We start from the raw sequence: 19574 nt of genomic DNA on the forward strand, positions 1-19574 counted from the left end.
GTGTGGGTTCTCTCCAGGTGTGCCGGCTTCTTCCCACATCCAAACACATGCAGGTGTTTGGATGCAGGTCAATTGGAAACTTTATAATTGTCCAGGTCTCCCTTGTAAAAGAGATCTCAGTCTCAATGGGACTAACCTGGTTCAATAAAGGTTAAATTTAAATTGTGTGCGCTGACTTTTCACATCTGCTTCCTCCTCAGTCTCTTGTGCTATTTTCACCAACAAAGTAAAGTCATTTTTCTTGCGTCAGATTGATGTTTCTAAAATAAGCGGGTTTTCCTTTGTATTTCTTAGAAATGCAGACTGTGGCTCAGTAATCAGTGCTTGATGTTGATCTGCACTTTTAGGTTTCCTGCTGATCTTCTCTTCACCAGCAGCTCTGGTGAGCTGTGGAGGATGGTACGCATCGGAGGACAACCTCTGGGCTTTGGTAATCACTTTTCCTCTCAAACAATGTTCAAGTGTATTCACTTAATATTCTGAGAGACAATTCAAGAGGGTGAATCATTTAAATGGTTCAATCAGTATTGTTTCTGGAATCAATTCCCCTGCCAAATTTAATCAAATGCTGATTTATAAAATTAGTTCAGCTCAACATTTTTGATATTGTACAGGTGGTGCAGCTAAACCCCTCACGGAGGTACAGCTCTGTACTGCTCAGGTGTAGTGAATCATAGTATACGAGGGCTGTCCGTAAAGTATAGGTCCTTTTTATTTTTTTCAAAAACTATATGGATTTCATTCATATGTTTTTACGTCAGACATGCTTGAACCCTCGTGCGCATGCGTGAGTTTTTCCACGCCTGTCGGTGACGTCATTCGCCTGTGAGCACTCCTTGTGGGAGGAGTCGTCCAGCCCCTCGTCGGAATTCCTTTGTCTGAGAAGTTGCTGAGAGACTGGTGCTTTGTTTGATCAAAAATTTTTCTAAACCTGTGAGACACATCGAAGTGGACATGGTTCGAAAAATTAAGCTGGTTTTCGGTGAAAATTTTAACAGCTGATGAGAGATTTTGAGGTGATTCTGTCGCTTTAAGGACTTTTCACGATGCGAGACGTCTTGCAGCGCTCTCAGGCAGCGTCATCAGCCTGTTTCAAGCTTAAAACCTCCACATTTCAGGCTCTGTTGATCCAGGACGTCGTGAGAGAACAGAGAAGTTTCAGAAGAAGTCGGTTTCAGCATTTTATCCGGATATTCCACTGTTAAAGGAGATTTTTTTAATGAAAGACGTGCGGGCGGATTGCAGCGTCGGCTCGCAGCCGCCGCGACGCTCCGTCACAGGAAAAACACCTCTGCTGGAAGCCTTAAGGACAAGTTGGAACATCTCCAGCTGATAAACAATTTCTCATATACTCACTCCACTGAAAGCCATCAAAAGCCAACTGGATTTTAACAAATGGTTATCAACACAGAGGTGTTTTTCCTGTGCCGCCGCGCCGCGTCGGCTGCGTCCCGACGCGCGGACCCGTCCGCACGTCTTTCATTAAAAAAATCTCCTTTAACAGTGGAATATCCGGATAAAATGCTGAAACCGACTTCTTCTGAAACGTCTCTGTTCTCTCACGACGTCCTGGATCAATAGAGCCTGAAATGTGGAGGTTTTAAGCTTGAAACAGGCTGATGACGCTGCCTGAGAGCGCTGCACGACGTCTCGCACCGTGAAAAGTCCTTAAAGCGACAGAATCACCTCAAAATCTCTCATCAGCTGTTAAAATTTTCACTGAAAACCAGCTTAATTTTTCGAACCATGTCCACTTCGATGTGTCTCACAGGTTTAGAAAAAATTTTGATCAAACAAAGCGCCAGTCTCTCAGCAACTTCTCAGACAAAGGAATTCCGACGAGGGGCTGGACGACTCCTCCCACAAGGAGTGCTCACAGGCGAATGACGTCACCGACAGGCGTGGAAAAACTCACGCATGCGCACGAGGGTTCAAGCATGTCTGACGTAAAAACATATGAATGAAATCCATATAGTTTTTGAAAAAAATAAAAAGGACCTATACTTTACGGACAGCCCTTGTATTAAATTCTGTGGGGCTCCTTGTAGTCTGTAAATGTCTCTAAAACCTTCTCCGGCTGCACACAAATACCATCTTGTGGTGAAACTAAGCAAAAACTGACTGGCAAGGTCCTCATGCCACCAAAAACTTTGATGAAAAAGAAATGTATGAATTTTTTTGACACAGTTATGTGCTATAGTCAGGATACACACTTGCAGAAAAATAAAATAAACCCTCTAACACACAATTCCTGGATATTTCATTAGATACATCTTGCTAGTACCAGTTTGGACCAACTTTTGCTTCAGAACTGCTTTATTTGTTGACATACATTCAACAAGGTGCTGGAAATGTTTGTGAGATATTTTGGTCCATATAGACATTACGGTGTCACAGTTGCCACACCAGTAACACCAGCCTGAACTATTGATCAAAGGCAGGATGGATCCAAGTTTTCAGGTCATTTAGGCCACATTCTAACCTCAGGAGCTGATCATCATCAGACCAGATAATGTTATTACGATCCTCCGTTGCTTAGTAGTGGCGAGCCCGTGCACACTGTAGCCTCAGTTCTTAGTTGACAGGAATATAGCTTTCTGCTGCTGTATCCCATCTGTTTCTACATGTGACATGTTGTGCCTTCAGCAATGCTGTTGTGCAGAAGTTGGTTATACTGTAGATGGTTATTAGAGTTACTGTGGCCTTAGATTAGAATCTAATTCGAAAGTACATTGATGCTACATCCCACAAACTACTGACCTACTGCAGTTTACCTACTGCCCCAATAGTTATGGGGCCAATATAGTAGCTCTGGCCCTCCATCCCACCACAGAACAGCTGGAAATTTACCTGCAACACATACATCCATTTCATTTATAGACTGCAATCTAACCATTTAACCCATTAAGATCAATCCCTACGGTCACATTAATTACACATGAGGGCGACAAGCAATTGGCATTTGTTGCTTGATGGACGTTTACTGGGGTGTCGCCAGCTTGTGGTTACTTGGCATTAACGTGCACAATGTTTAATGATAACTTATAAAGGATGGAAAAATTCAACACTGTCAATAGTTTATCCTTCATGCTGGACTGCTTAAGGTGCATTTACACATAGGCAAGATGCGTTACGAATGTCATATTTGCGTCATTCTTGGCACATTTCTGACATTCTTAATGTGACTTAACGCATCTGAATAGGTTTCTTAATGGCACGTGTTGGTGTGTGATTTTCATGGAGCATGTTTTTGGCTGTCAAAAAATCTTCCATGAATGTCAAGCAGCACCATCATTTCGTCTCATGCCGTGGAGGTCGCAACTGAGTGTATTGATCCGTCTTGATTAGTGATGATCCTTAATAGAACGTGACAGCATTCTTCTCTGACGTGCGCACAATTAAACCCTGCTGCACTGCATTCAGTTTCATTGCTGCAGTATACTGAAGAAGGACAGTGATGCCAAGTCATCTTAAAATCTCGTGCCAATGCTCCTCAGCGCACTACTGCAGGTGTTCCACCTGCTGCATGTGCCTGATGTTTGAGAAAACGAGCGAGACGAGAGCCACGTGAAGCCACACATCTGGCTCTCTCTGTCTTCTCCTCTCTGCGCTACTCCATGGCACAGAGCCCAACGAAGCATGCAGTCACAAAGTTCTTCTGCTGTGGCTGTTGGGGAAAAACTGGAGTGATCTGAATTGTTCAGCAGCTGATGGTTGGATGAATATAGGTGTGTGTGTGTGTGTGTGTGTGTGTGTGTGTGTGTGTGTGTGTGTGTGTGTGTGTGTGTGTGTGTGTGTGGAGACAATTCGCCTCATTCACAATGTGACAGAACTAACCATGCGCTTGTTACGCAACAACGTGGAACGTTATTCTTCACCGTGCTTAATGGCTCCTGATAATTCTCCAGCAACACATGCCATTAATCGTAACGCATGGTAAGAGGTTGCAGCAGTTCCTCTGCCCTGAATCATCACATTTGTGATCATCGGCCAAGAATGTGTACTTTGTGGCATTCGTGACGTGCTGTCGTTATGTGTAAACGCAGCATTAATGAAAACAGTTGGTTTCTTTCAGTCCAACGTCTTTCAGAGTAATGTTCCTGTATTGCTAGTTAGCATGCTAACACCTCGGTAAGATGTCTTGCAAATCACTTCAGAGGTGTTATCTGGTTACAAAAACAGTGTTTTTAGATTTAGAAGTGTCTATTTCTCATCAAACATATTAGATTTATACAGAAATACAGCTGTTCGAAGTGTTTTCCGCCATCTTGGATTATTTTGTTCGAGCAACCATCTCATCTATTTTGGCCCCACCTAGCTCATGGCATAATGAACATTGGATGTCTAGAAACTTCCTACTTTTAAACTCTGATAAGACTGAAATGATGGTTCTTGGTCCAGTGAGACATCGGCATCAATTTGACCAGTTAACGCTTAGCCTAGGCTCGTGTATCATACATCACACTGGCAAAGTGAGGAACCTTGGGATAATTTTTAATCCTACGTAGTCCTTTGGCCTCCACATTAGAGATAATGCGAGGACTGCCTTCTTCCACCTGTGAAATGTAGTGAAGATTCATCCCATCCTGTCTATGGCTGATGCTGAGACCCTGTTTCATGCATTTGTTTCTTCTAGATTTGACTACTGCAATGTTCTGTTTTCTGGTTTACCGCAGTCCAGCATCAGGGGTCTCGAATTGGTTCAATATGCTGCCAGACTTTTGACAGGAAGCAGAAAGTTTGACCACATTATACCCATTTTGGTGCCCCTTCACTGGCTTCCTGTCCTTGTGAGATCAGATTATAAGGTTCTGTTACTAACCTATAAAATTGTTCACAGACTGGAACCTCCCTACTTAGCTGACCTAATTAAACCCTACGTACCGCCCCGGGCTCTGCATTTTTGGGGTACAGGACTACTATGTATCCCTGGGGTGAATTAAAAAGTCTGCGGGTCACAGAGCTTTCTCTTATTGTGCACCTGCTTTGTGGAATGATCAATAAAACATTCAGATTCTGTAGAGACTTTCATGTCCAGACTTAAGACACTTATTTTCCCTTTCATATGGCTGATATACTGGCATAGTATGTTACTATGCTTTTTACCCTTTTAAATTCATTTTATTAGTAAAGAGAGCTGGCCTTGGCCTCAACTTTATCTAAGTTCTGGGTCTTTTAGTGAAGCTTAGGGCTAGTGGCTGGCAATCACTTTAGTATTTCTTCTGTTTTTCTTGTTGCTGATGCTGACAAATTATACTGTATTTGTTATCTTTCTGTTACCTGATTCTGTTTTTTTATCTCTGTTTGAGGTGCGGCTCCATCCAGAGAGGAGCGTGGGTGTCCTCTTCTGCAAGGGAGTTTTTCCTTACCACTGTCGCCTGTGTGCTTGCTCTAGGGGTTGGTAAGGTTAGACCTTACTTGTGTGAAGCACCTTGAGACAACTTTGTTGTGTTTTCGTGCTATATAAATGAAATAAATTGAAAAAAATTGAATTGTCTCTTGTTGCAGCAAAACCCTCACTGTGATTGAAGATTAATGGCATCTAGTCGCTTTGCCTCTGTCGCTTGTCGCTAATGTGACCGTAGGGGAAGGCACCATTTAAGCAAGCACACATAGGTTGCATCAAAATCTTAAGGGGTTAATATAGTATGGCCCACAAAATTAGTAATGAAGCTGGTAGAACTCTGGTTGTCCAACTTTACCTGTAACTGGATGCGGGTTTTCCTGATAAACAGGGCCACAGGGGGTTAGGCTAGACAGCAGGATGTCCAAAGAGGTCACAGTCTTCACCACAACCCAGTCCAGAACTGTTCTCATTGCTCACATGACTGCACTTCTCCACTGGACCACAACCTCATCTTCTAAGTTTGCAGATGACTCGATCATTCTCAGACTGACAACTGACAATGAAAATTCACACCTGCAGATGGTGGAAAACATATTTCAACAACCTGCATACAGACAAGACAGAAAACCTCATGATGGTCTTCAAGAAGCATGCTCTTCCACTGAAGCCAGTGATCATCAATGACATAGCACAATATCATGTGATGTTTGTGACCTTTAACCCCGATGTGTTGTATCATTTTATTTCATTTTGTGTTTGTTTGTGTAGATGAGTGTGGTATTGTTGCACAGATTTCTCGCCCTCTGGCTGACAGCAACATCTCCGCTTATTACATCAGTACCTTCAGCTTCGACCATGCTCTGGTGAGTGTGGTGTTTAGTCTGGTGACGCAGTTGCATACAGTTGTGGTCAGAAGTGTACTTACAGTCCTCGTGGACATGAACGTCATGGTAATATTGAGCATTCAGTGTCTTCTTTAAATTTCTCTTTTCCTTGAGCAAAATGTACAGTAGTGTTCAGAATAATAGTAGTGCTATGTGACTAAAAAGATTAATCCAGGTTTTGAGTATATTTATTATTGTTACATGGGAAACAAGGTACCAGTAGATTCAGTAGATTCTCACAAATCCAACAAGACCAAGCATTCATGATAAGCACACTCTTAAGGCTATGAAATTGGGCTATTAGTAAAAAAAAAAAGTAGAAAAGGGGTGTTCACAATAATAGTGTGGCATTCAGTCAGTGAGTTTGTCAATTTTGTGGAACAGGTGTGAATCAGGTGTCCCCTATTTAAGGATGAAGCCAGCACCTGTTGAACATGCTTTTCTCTTTGAAAGCCTGAGGGAAATGGGACGTTCAAGACATTGTTCAGAAGAACAGCGTAGTTTGATTAAAAAGTTGATTGGAGAGGGGAAAACTTATACGCAGGTGCAAAAAATTATAGTCTGATCATCTACAACAATATTCCAGTATGCTAGCCATACGAAAGGGAAAATAAGTGTGTCTTAAGTCTGGACTTAAAAGTCTCTAAAGAATCTGACTGTTTTATTGACGCACAGAGATCATTCCACAGAACAGGGGCACGATAACAGAAAGCTTTGTGACCCACAGGCTTTTTATTAACCCTAGGGACACAAAGTATTCCTGCACGCTGAGAACGCAACACCCAGGCTGGTATGTAGGGTTTAATTAGGTCAGCTAAGTAGGGAGGTGCCAGTCCGTGAACAATTTTATAGGCTTGTAGCAGAACCGTAAAATCTGATCTCACAGGGACCAGAAGCCAGTGAAGAGATGCCAAAATGGTTGTAATGTGGTCAAACTTTCTGCTTCCTGTCAAAAGACTGGCAGCAACATTTTAAACCAATTGTAGACCCTCCACAGCATGTCTTTTTCCTGGTTCTCTCCCTCAGCCCCAACCAGTCCTAGCAGAAGACTGCCCCTCCCTGAGCCTGGTTCTGCTGGAGGTTTCTTCCTGTTAAAAGGGAGTTTTTCCTTCCCACTGTAGCCAAGTGCTTGCTCACAGGGGGTCGTTTTGACCGTTGGGGTTTTACATAATTATTGTATGGCCTTGCCTTACAATATAAAGCGCCTTGGGGCAACTGTTTGTTGTGATTTGGCGCTATATAAAAAAATTTGATTGATTGATTGATTGATAGACCCCTAAGGCTGGACTGCGGTAAACCAGAAAATAGAACATTGCAGTAGTCCAATCTATAAGAGATAAACGCATGAATCAAGGTCTCAGCATCAGTCATAGACAGGATGGGACGAATCTTCACTTCCTACTGCGATGGTTTTGCACAGAGATATGAGAAAGAATGACTGCCAGGAGTATTTGACACAGCTAACGATGTGCTATCAGGCTGAGATTTGACTTGACCACACTAAAGGTGCGAAAGGTCCGGCAGGAAGGTATAGGTGAAAGTTATCTGGAAACCTGGTTTAATCCACAGGCAAGGTCAGTAATGGCATATGGTGAGTCATGGACTACCTGCTGATAAATAAAAGCAGTCCAGACACACTGGACAGTCTTTGTGATTTCAAGTCAAGGAAATTCCATTTGACAATGGATTTTCCCAAAGACATATACACGGTGTTCGGGACACTGTTGGAGCCACAGTTAAAGTAATACTTTTTTAATTCACAGTTCAGTCATTTATTTGGACACACAAGTACCCCCCAATTATCAGTTTTTTTTAAAGCTTCTTATTCCATAAAGTATAAGTTTTAAGTAGGGGTAGTGACCAAGTGGTTAGTAAAAGGTTCCCGGTTCAAACCCCACCGCTGCCACATTTCTCTGTGTAATGTGGAGTTGCATCAGGAAGGGCATCTGGCGTAAAACGTGTGCCAATTCAACATGTAGATCCACCTCGGATATGCTATGGCGGCAGTGAGTGCAAACAAGGGAGCAGCCGAAGGGACTTACTATAAGTTTTAAACTAGACAAACAACCAAACCAATAAGTGACAAAAACAGAGGTCAAGAAATGCAGTCCACAGCTGTTTGAATATTTTAATGCCTCAAAGATGTTGTGGTTGGTGAGTGTGAAGCTAAAGAAGGCTTTTGCCCTCCTCGTCGGGACCCCTGGTAAAAACCTGCAAAAGCTGCAGCACATCCAGAACTGTGCTGCCCGGGTCCTGACGAGGAGGCGCACGTTTGACCACATCACCCCTGTCCTCAGATCCCTCCAATGGCTGCCCATCAAATACAGAATAGAGTACAAACTCTGCTTCCTGACTTATCAGTGCATGCACGGAACCGCCCCTGCCTACCTCAGTGAACTCCTCACCCCAAACATCACCTCAAGATCTCTCCGCTCCACCACCTCCTCACACTGCCTTCACCAACCCAGGACCAGACTCTCCACCATGGGAGACAGGGCCTTCCAGGCAGTGGCCGCTCGGCTCTGGAACTCCCTCCCAGAGACCCTGAGGGCCCCACAAAGTGTGGAGGCCTTTAAAAAAGGCCTAAAGACATTGTTATTTCAAAAGGCCTTTTAGATATCATATCATTTGAAATGGTTTCTACAAAATCTGTTTTTGAAATCTGTTTTCTGTTTTTAAATCCTTGCTGTAGCACTTTGAGATTTCTTTGAAATGTAAGGTGCAATACAAATAAAATGTATTATTATTAAATGTATTATTTTGGTAAATCTGGAGATACTGTATCTACATTATACTGTCAGACGTTATGAGATGGTTATATTCTCCGTGGGGATTTCATCATGTATTTTATAACTGTTAATCATGAACATGGTCTTGGAGCTTCACAGCACAATTTATTTAAAAAAAAAAAAAAAGGAGAGAGAGAAACACTACACCTTCTTTAAGTGAGGAGAGCGAATGCGAATAATGTATTTTCCAGAGTATGTCTAGGTTTTTGTTGTTTAGTTTTTATTAGTTTGGGAAGTCCTGAGATTTATACTCTGGTGCGACTTATATAACGAAAAATCACACATTCATTATTTACAATAATGATTATAATGACTATTTACATAGGACTTTCCCAGGAATCAAAGCACTAAACAAAATCAATTCTAATAAAAAAGATTGAATGAGCTGATAATACAGAAAAAAGGTGTAACTTAAGCCTGGTTCACACTGCAAGATTTTAAAATTATCTGTAGGTTTCCAAAACCTGAGAGACCACACACATGAAGATTAAAAAAATCATAGCTCTAACACAAGGGTGGGCAATCATGTGCCATGAAAGGGCCAAAGCACTGCAGGTTTTCCTTGCTACCAGTCACTTCAGCAGGTGATTTCATTAATGATCAGGTGTTTCAGCAGGTAATTTCAAGACGACCAGGTGTTTATGTTCAAGGTAGAAGCTCATCAGCAACCCACCTGCTGAGGTGATTGGTTGCAAGGAAAACCTGCAGTGTCTCGGACCTTGTTGCCCACCCCTGCTCTAACAGGTTTGGTCGTTTAGTGTGTGGTGTTCAGCCACACGGTAAAAACAACACACCACACACGAACAGATTTCACACACGAACATTCTCAGGTCAGACAGGAGGAAATCTTGCAAAATCTCTCGAGATTAAACGTGACTTCAGAGTAAACAAATGGAGATACTTTGTGGACTATTTACAACAGAAGAAAAAACCAATACAAAAAGAAAAAGAAAAGACGTTCTTTAAAGTAGTGGAGACAGCGCGACCACTGGACTTTCTGGTAAGCCATAACAGCTGTTTTGATGTTAGATTCCACGCTGTGCATCTGTCACCTCACTTTCTGATTGGCTGCACGTCACATTCAGCAGGCTGCGTGCTTGTTTGTGCTCAGGGGACACCACATACACTGCGGTATCGGGCCAAGACAGTCCAACATGTTGAATATCCCCAATTTGCGATCGGAGCGCTCCTGACGTCCTTCTGAACAGATCATAGCACTCTTAACACACCACACAAGATTATCTTTAGTGTCATCACGATAATTGGGGCTTCCTTAAAGATTGTCGGAAGGGGAAGATCGGGTCCAATATTGGCCTAATTATCTTGCTGTGTGAACAAAGCTTTATACTCCGGTGCAACTTATAAGTTGGAAAATACAGTACATGGAACATCCCCTTGGAACTTATTTCTCATGGGGGCATAGCCATGAAGACCAGGCTTTTCATGTTGATCCTGCGCATATGGGAGACAAAAGTTGTACCCGCAGACCTGAAGGACGCCACCATCATTACCATTTTCAAGAAGGGGGATTGCTCCATCTGCGGAAAATTACCGTGGCATCTCCCTCTTCTCTCTCTACCTTGGGGCCATGATCCACAAACTTCCTGACACGGCCCCTGGCATCCGACTTCTCTGCCGAATGGATGGAAGTCTCTTCAACACTGGGCGCATTCGTGCCCGTCAACTCACCACCCTGGTTACATTATGGGAGCTACAGTACGCTGATGGCAATGCGACCCCTGCGGACACAGTCGCCGCGCTCCAGGCCACTGTAGATCTCTTTGATTGTGCCTACTCTCACTTTGGGCTTACCTCCAATACTGGAAAGACCAAAATTCTTGTGCAGGGAGTCCCAGGCCATCCCCCTCCAGACACCAGCAACGTACGACTCCATGGTGAAGTCCTTGAGACCATGGAAGCCTTCCCCTACCTAGGAAGCTACCTCTCTAATGACTGCACTATGCACAAAGACATTGATAACAGGATTCGTGCCGCACAGCTGTCCAAACGGGTATTTCTGAACCACAGTCTCAGTCTGCAGATGAAAATCATGGTGTTGCAAGCCATCGTTCTTTCCACCCTCCACTATGGTTCTGAGTTGTGGGTCCTGTATACGAGTGATATAAAAAAGCTGGAGTGTTTCCAACAGCAGAAAATTCATGCAATCCTGAAGATTAAATGGCAAGACCATGTCTCCAATGAATCTGTGCTTCTCCGAGCCAATCTCTCTAGCATCGAGACCACGATGGCCCAAAATTGCCTCCACTGGGCGGGCACATCAGAAGAATGCCCGAAACCCGACTCCCCCTCCAGATCCTCTTCTCACAGCTCGAATCAGGCACAAGAGCCAGAGGTGCACCCAAACGTCGATTTCGCGACCAACTGAGGGCGACACTTCATCGCTGTAACATCAACTATGCCAACTGGGAGACCGCACTGAGTGGACATGGTCCTTTAATGCTTGAAAACGACATTATGCCGATGATGACTCACTCACTCGGTGTGAGTGTGAATGGGTGAATCCAAGGCATAATTTTAAAGCAGTTTGAGCTTCTGATGCAGATGGAAAAGTGCTATATAAATGCAGTCCATTTACTCACAATCTGGAGTGCCACTAGTCTCAATCCTAGGTGCACTACTTTTGTCTTCTTGCTAGTATTGATTGTCCTCCAGTTGCATAATGACATATATGGCTGTTGTTCCTGAGCTTTTGAATAAGTGTGATTGCTTGTGATGTTCATTGAGTCAGTAGTTCTCATATTTGACACTTGTTATAATTTTATCCTTTCCTAGGTGCCGGAGGAGGACATTGTGACTGTGACAAACATGTTACAGCATCAGAGGAAAGAACAAGCTTCTCTCTGATTTTTGAAGCCTCCTCTGCGCTCTGAAGATTCTGGCTCAGTGTGGCCCCTCCCTCTGCTCCAAAGCCAGCAGCCAGAGGTCACAATATTGTGTCTGTATGAACACTGCCTTTCAAGCAGTATTAAGTATTACAAACCTGTTGCCATGACCACCAGACCCACTTCTGTTTGGTGAGGTGTCCTGTTTGATCAGTCCGCGGTCAGACGCGGCATGTTTTTCGGTCACACTGAACACATGTAATTGCACAATCACATCGAAACACAAACTTGTTCAAAAGCACAAAGTGAGAAAGAACTCTTGTGTGATGACCTCTGCAGCTTTCATGAAGAACTACAGTTGTGTGCTGTGTACGTTGAAATGCTTTAAACATTATATTCTGCATACAGCAGAGAACACATTTCTCTGGTGATAAGGCAATTTTGCCTTCTTGTAATATTTATATCATAATGTGTCTGAGTGATCCTGTCGTGTCGACTTTAATGTGAATCTGAAAAATACAACTGTTAACATGTGACTGTAGTTCTCAAACACAAACAGATCTCTTTTTCTTCTTCCTTTTTTCAAAGAATGTCGAGGTAGGTGTTGTATTAAAAACTACTTCAATTACAGTCCTGAGAGACAAGAGGCTGTCAATGTTCAACACTTTAGGTCAGTATTTAACAATAGAATAAGGTAAATAAAATAATAAATAAAACACTAAGGCTTTTTGTTGTTTACACAATAAACTTTCTTTTTTTGTAACTGGTTATTTGATGGAACATTTTGTAAAAACTGAAGTAAAAGTTTCTTCTCATCAACCCCCGTCCCCCACTTTTTTTTTTTTTTTTGCATTTCACTCAGTGATGGAAGTCAGTTGACATCTTGTCAAAAACATGTTTGTTTTTGTTTTCTTATTGTCCAGTTATTACCCTGTTCGTGGAAATCCATCCTTGGGTCTTGGCAGCTATGTTGAGCTACGTTGGAGGACAAACTGTTTGTGGTTTTCATGGCAAAGGAAGCAACAGAGTGATTATATAGCATATAAAGTTTTTGTCATATATGTAACCCCCTTTCTGTAAGATATCTTGTTCATATGTTCCACAGTCAGCACGTTCAAAATGTAAGTTAAGGGTGGCCTTATTGGCTACGTACCAGGACTATGATTAGCCACGAGGCCTATTTTCCATGTGCTGCTTGTCCAGACGTTCCCCACGGTGTTTTCATTAGTTTTTCAACTGTTATATATAAAACAATACTGGCAAATTATTATTTTAAAAGATGCCAACATAGACCAAAACAGGGTTCAGCAATTCTCACATGTATCTGCAGTGGTTCTTACTGAGGTAAGTCCCTTTGGCTTGTTTTCAAGGGTCGCCACAGCAGATCCGAGGTGGAGCTGCGCATTGATTTGGCACAAGTTTACACCGGATGCCCTACCTGATGCAACAACATATTACATAGAGTAATGAGCAGGGGTGAGGTTTGAACCGGGAACCTTCTGCACTGAAACCAAGTGCACTAACCACTTGGAAATTTTACTCACTCACTCCAATTATGTCTGTGTGTACCCTGCTAACCTCAGGGAAAAATATTATTTTGGCTGTACCTCTGTTATTGGTGTGTCACACCATCTTACTACAAGTATGATGCTAGAAACCGTGTCACCATGGAAAATATTAAATTATGTCTTGGCAACTGTCAACTTTATATTGTTTTTGACCAATTTCAAGTGAAATTTTTCTTTTTACATGAAGATATTTGCCCTTAGCTAAAAATAGAACAGTGATGGTGAACTGCTCAAATTTCTTTAAATGGGGAAAGTGTAACAATAAGAACTGAACATCATCACTTACTTTGGTCACTACAGATTATAAACTGAACTGACTCATGGCACATTAGTATTGTTACATATTTGTTTGAATTACAAATATTTAAAGTTACTTGGGAGTAATTTAGAAGCGTACAGTATAATGGTGATTAACACATTTGCATAGAAATGTCAGTGTTGCGTAAACCTACAAATTTGGCTTATGCTTAATATTCACTCAAAATTGTAAAAAATCTCTAATAAGAGCTACAATTCCTGGAATTGTAGCACAAAGTGTATTTAAGAATCTGTAGTAATGCCAAATAATCAGCTTTCACAAAGTCATTCCAGCTACGCCTAAGAATCCATTGAAGAGACTGAAGTACCAAAGACGACATCTCATTGCAATATGTTACTGGTTGGCATCCAGCCTCATATAATGTAAAATGAAGTACTAGGACCATAATGATTTGGAATTTTGTTCTGCAAAGATATCACCATCACCTCATAGTGCAGCAGATAAATGTATCTATCATAAGAATCTTTCATTTTGTGATACAAGCGCAAACCTTGGCAGAATGGTGCTTCTTGGTATACTTTTTATGAGAAGTCTGTTACCACTGCAATTTTCAAGATGGCGGACATATTCAAGATGGTGCCTGGAAATATGTATTTTTGTCATATTTGCGCAATCTTTATTTCAATGTTGTACTGTGTATTTTTTTGGGGGGGGGGGGGTGAAATTCAGGCAATATTTTCATGCTTTTTAGATGGATTGTATGTTTTTAGTAAGTGTACACGCATGCTGTACAATATGAATGCTGCAGAACATGCAATATTGCTTGGGGTTTAGTAGTATTTTTACTTTCAAAGTCAGCCATGTCCTTTGGATGAACACTAGTCCTCATATACCTAACTCATACCTATGGGTGCAAATAGTTGCTTGTGCATGGTCATACCCCAGTAAACCGCATTAGCTTGAGGGCTATAAACTAGGTAATGTTAGAACACAGAGAGATTCTCTTTGCTCTCATATCTGCATAAAGACCGAAAACCTCCAGAATGGAATCCCCCAAAAAGAGTCGAGCACAACCAGGGCACACTGGTGGCAAGCACTGCTGTGTAACTCTGCGTCACCTCATCTTTTCTAAAATGGGTTCACCGCACAAAAAATATCACTTTTAAAAATGAAGATTACTCACATTATATCTTAAAATGTGTGTTTAGTAGCATTTTAATGATTTAGTACTATAATCAGTCATGTTTGTTTGCCAATGTGTCTTATATTGTCCTATAGGTGGCCATATTAAAAAATGGGGACCATTTTAAATTTTCATGTGGTTAACTGAGTTTATGAAGAAAATGAGTATTTATACCAAATTTGGTGTTTGTATCATCAACTGAATGATTCTAAATGATTCAACTGAATGACTAAAGCTGCACTATCATGAGCTTTTTCCAGGTATCGCCTGATTAGGGTTGCCACTTTTCAGAAATGAAAACGAAGGATGCCCACCACCCAAGGAGTGGTATATTTAATTTTGAAAAAAGCCTTTAGTCATACTTTAAGTTTTAAGTGCTTTTGTAACACAAAAGTGTTAATGATAAACTGCACTACCATAAGTGTGAGATGATAAACATAAATATTAAGGAAAACAGACTCATAATTTTAATCTTTAAAGTGAAAACATATTTACTTTAAGAGGAAATAAAAAATAAAAATACTTGTTTGCCTACAGTTTGCCTTGTACCCATTGCCGCTAACGCTGTCAAACTCGGGGTTCAACGCTTCCCACTCAACGTCTGTACATTTGCAAACATTTTTGCTTCTTTGGATGTGGTGGAGTTTTGGGTGTAGACATGCCAGGCAACCAGGCAACCCGTGACAGGACCAGAAAGGTGGACACACGGAGATGCAGATGTGAAAGTCTGAGGTCTATCTGCTGTACCTCTTGTCAGGTCTTCGCTACAGGACCCGACGCGAGGTACAGAGATGACATTGGCGGCCCTTAATATTTTTGTTCATTATTCAGTTTTGATGAGTGTGTTTGGGACATTTATTAAAATACGGAACAATTTACATCCCATTTTGATTCAAAACGGGACGCAACAATTGTCAAATGAAGGACAACTCTGTATTTTGAGGGACGGGTGGCAACCCAACTCCTGATCTTTAAGGAGAAGGACCCAGAGAGTGGAAGCAATAATAGTGCTGTTTTTGCACTGTGAAATTAATCACAACTTAAAAGTACAGGCTAGAATTATTATTAGTCATTTTTCCTGTGACTTAATCAGTCATTTGCATCATTTTCATTAAGTGGAAAAAGTACAGTGCAAGTGTTGAACACTCAGAAACCAATCTTGATGAAGTCTTTCCGTTGTTCACAAAAACATGAGATAAGGGAACTTTATCTGCCTTCTTTACCTGGCTGTAAAAATTGTCCTGCAAGATTGACATTACACAGTCACGCCGTAGCTGAACACTTGAGCAGTCGCATTTCAGAATGAAGTTCCGAGCAGGTAGAGTATGCCAAACAATGTGCTGTCATAGGTCTTATGTATGAGTAGTAGGCAGTACTTTTAAAATTTTGCAGGATTTATATTCCATTTGTGTAATTTGTATTTGCAGGTGTGATGTGGACAGTGATTTTGTTGCAAAACTGTGATGCTGCTCACATACCAGAGAAACATGAATATGGGTCAACATGCAGGCCAAAACAGCTCACAGCACTTACCAAATTCAACATTGAAGCATGTTTGACCAGCTTTGTGAGTAATATATAACTGTGCCCTTTAAAATCACTGCAGCATTTATTTATTTTTTTTGTTACTTTTTCAGTAACAACGGCAATCATCTTAGAACACTGTTGGTATTAAACAATTCTGAATTTATGTGCAATATGTAGAGATGATTAATGGCAGATTCTATGACCTGGATCTTGTAATAATGAACTGCATTTATATAGAAAATTTATGCAAAAAATAGCACAATTGTTGTTAAACAATCGTGATTATGAAATACTAGTATTAGAAATACAGGAAGATGTGTTTTCATGTATAACTGGTGCAGTGCTACTGTGCACCAGGTTTTAAGCATCACACAATTTTGATCAAAATGTTTTTTCATCAGGTAGTCAATCTGATTTGAACTGTTCAAGCAACTGTATTACAAAAAGAAATAAAGTTTTGTTTTACATTAAAGAAACAAGTCAATCATAAGATACTTAAAAACAAAAGCTTTCTTTGTAGGTTTAAGAGCCAATTTTTATAAGAATCAGGCAATTTACATGGGGCTGTACAGTGACCAACTCAGATTTTGCTCAAACTTTGGTAACTGGATGCACCCACCACCAAACAAACATACACCAAAAAGTTTGGCCAAATTCCATATGGTGATCTCACCAGCGGTCATCAAAGTTCACACCCAGAATGGCCTTAAACTGAAATTTGGTGAACAGGAAAGATTTGGACAGCTCTTACATGAAATACATTCAATCCCCCAAAGTACTTTTGTGATTTAAGTATTATAGGAGGCCAGTTCATCAAAATTATCACTAATCTGGGTTGGGGGATTGAACGTGTTGACTGTAGGGGGTGCTTCAAGTTGGCGAATTTTCAGAAATGCTCATACTTGTGAAGGCTATTACTCAATATGCGTTTAATCCCCCAGCAAGATCTTTATTGTATTAGAAAGGGCAAGACTCTCTAAAAAAAAAAATAATCAGTGGTGGATTGTATGCGTTGGCCACCAGAGGGCACCAAAGTTGTATAAAAAACACAAATTTGACCACTTTTGTGCCGCCTGGTGGCCAACACTACAATCCCCCACAGATTTTTTTTTGTTGATTAAAGAGGATAAGTAGTAATACAATAAAAATCTTGCTGGGGGATTAAACGCGTATTGAGTAATAGCCTTCACAAATACGAGTATTTCTGGAAATTCGCCAACTTGAAGTGCCCCCTATAGTCAATGCGTTCAATCCCCCAACCCCAATTAGTGATTATTCTGAAGAACTTTCCTCCTATAATACTTAGATCACAAAAGTACTTTGGGGTATTGAATGCATTTTATGTAAGTACGTACTGTCTAAAACTTCCCTGTTCAGCAAATTCCAGTTTAAGGCCATACTGGGTGTGAACTTTGATGACCCCTGGCAAGGTCACCATAGGGAATTTGGCCAAAAGTTTTGGTGTATGTTCGTTGGTGGAGGGTGCATTCAGTTACCAAAGTTTGAGCAAAATCTGAGTTTGTCACTATCACAGACTGCCTGACTCTTATAAAAATTGGCTCTTAATATCTGGTACAGAACACAGAAGCAATTGTTCATGATCATTCAATAACAATTTTAAATCTCTCAAATACCACCCTTTTTGTGTAATTTTGCTTAAGGTCATTGACTCTGAATACAATGCAAAAATAAAATTTCTCAAGCAAAGCTGCTGCCCCCGCGACCCGACCTCAAATGAAGCGGAACAATACCCAATAAAGGATATTCAGCTGCATTATGGCTCCGTATAGCGGGACTTTCAAAAAAGTGATCCAGAACTGGGCAAGTGACTGTAATAATAAACACCCCAACTGAGGTTAGTCTGTTGGCTGAGCTTCCATTTTTTTTAGGCTAATGTGCACATGGCTACTAAATCTGTACATTTTCCAGTGTTTTGCTGTAAATTCACTGGTTCAATTGCATTGGCCCCCGTCTTCAATGGACTTCTAGCGTTTTACATCTAAACTCTTCATGATTTATATGAATTTGTATTTCAGTCTCTTTCAAAGTGTTCTGCACAGTAACTGCTTGCAGAACCGTGGCTGCGTTGGCCGACTGCCACGCTCCTTATCGTCACCTTCTGTACTGTCACTGACGTGTGCTGTAGCTGCGTGATCGGATCAGTCTGCTGGCACTGTTGTCATTTATGCATTCTGTTGAGCGTGCACACACTGGTGATAGTGCACGTACAAATGTGACAAAAAGATCAGATGATCACAAAGTAGCTGCCACGTGTGACATCAGCTTCTCAGCCCAAAGTGTGAAAGTCATATTGTCGAAACAGCTTCTGCTCTCATCAAGCGTTTGTGCCAAATGTTTTACATCTTTGTAACATTGCGACACACACAGAGCAGAGTTGCTGACTTCTACACTTCCATCTTTCTTGAAATAAATATTTGGTCTCTCCTTCCAGGATGAAACCAACGGGAAACATCTTGGCACTTGGTCTCCAGGCTTTCCTGAGCTCCAGGCTCAGCAGGACTCCCCTATCATTGGGTCACATATCCAGTGCAGCCTGGTTTTCATGGGCCAAGCCCTGCAGGAAATTCTAGAAAACCAGAAGAATGAACTGAATCCTGATGATGTTTCACTTCATATGAAGCTCAAGGAGACTATCACCAGAGTCGAGATGCTTGCCAGGTGTATGAAGAGCACTCTGGGTGGGAACTGTTCCCCGAGGCCATTGCCACCCACAATGCCCGTAACCGCATTTGAGAGAAAGCAGTGGAGTCATACTCTGCTGCTGGATGCCAGACATTACCTAAAATGGCTGTGGCAGATGTTTAGTGTCTATGTCACCCGAACGAATGTCAAGACAAAAGATGCTAAAGTAACACCAAAGAAACACTTTAAATGGAGTAGGAATCTACTGTAACAGCAAAAAATAAGAATCTGAGTGGTTAAATAACCAGTCTTTCTTTAACTGTCAAGATTATTTGTTTTAGCTTTACATTTACATTTAAATCATTCTTCATAGTATACTTTGTTCCCCTTTTTTGCAACTTTCCACAAACCAAAAATGCATAAAATGACCCATTTAACCACATTTTTAAACAATGGCTATCGTCAAGTGTATGCCAGAAGTGGCTTCTGTCAATTAAAATTGATACTCTGTGGCGCCTGACCCAGCTCCCG

The 19574-nt window shown here is 41.4% G+C and overlaps 1 protein-coding gene across 1 annotated transcript in view; it reads left to right on the top strand.

Moving 5' to 3' along the window:
- Positions 1–12633, top strand: part of castor1 (cytosolic arginine sensor for mTORC1 subunit 1) — a 52565-nt gene extending 39932 nt beyond the window's left edge. Inside the window, exons 7-9 of the mRNA XM_034170890.1 lie at positions 348–430; positions 6116–6210; positions 11814–12633. Coding sequence (XP_034026781.1) covers positions 348–430; positions 6116–6210; positions 11814–11885 — 250 coding nt within the window. The 3' untranslated portion in view covers positions 11886–12633. The remainder of the gene's footprint in view (positions 1–347; positions 431–6115; positions 6211–11813) is intronic.
- The last annotated feature ends 6941 nt before the right edge of the window (positions 12634–19574 follow it).

Source organism: Thalassophryne amazonica, chromosome 5 (assembly GCF_902500255.1).
Source record: "Thalassophryne amazonica chromosome 5, fThaAma1.1, whole genome shotgun sequence".
Taxonomy (NCBI): Eukaryota; Metazoa; Chordata; class Actinopteri; order Batrachoidiformes; family Batrachoididae; genus Thalassophryne; species Thalassophryne amazonica.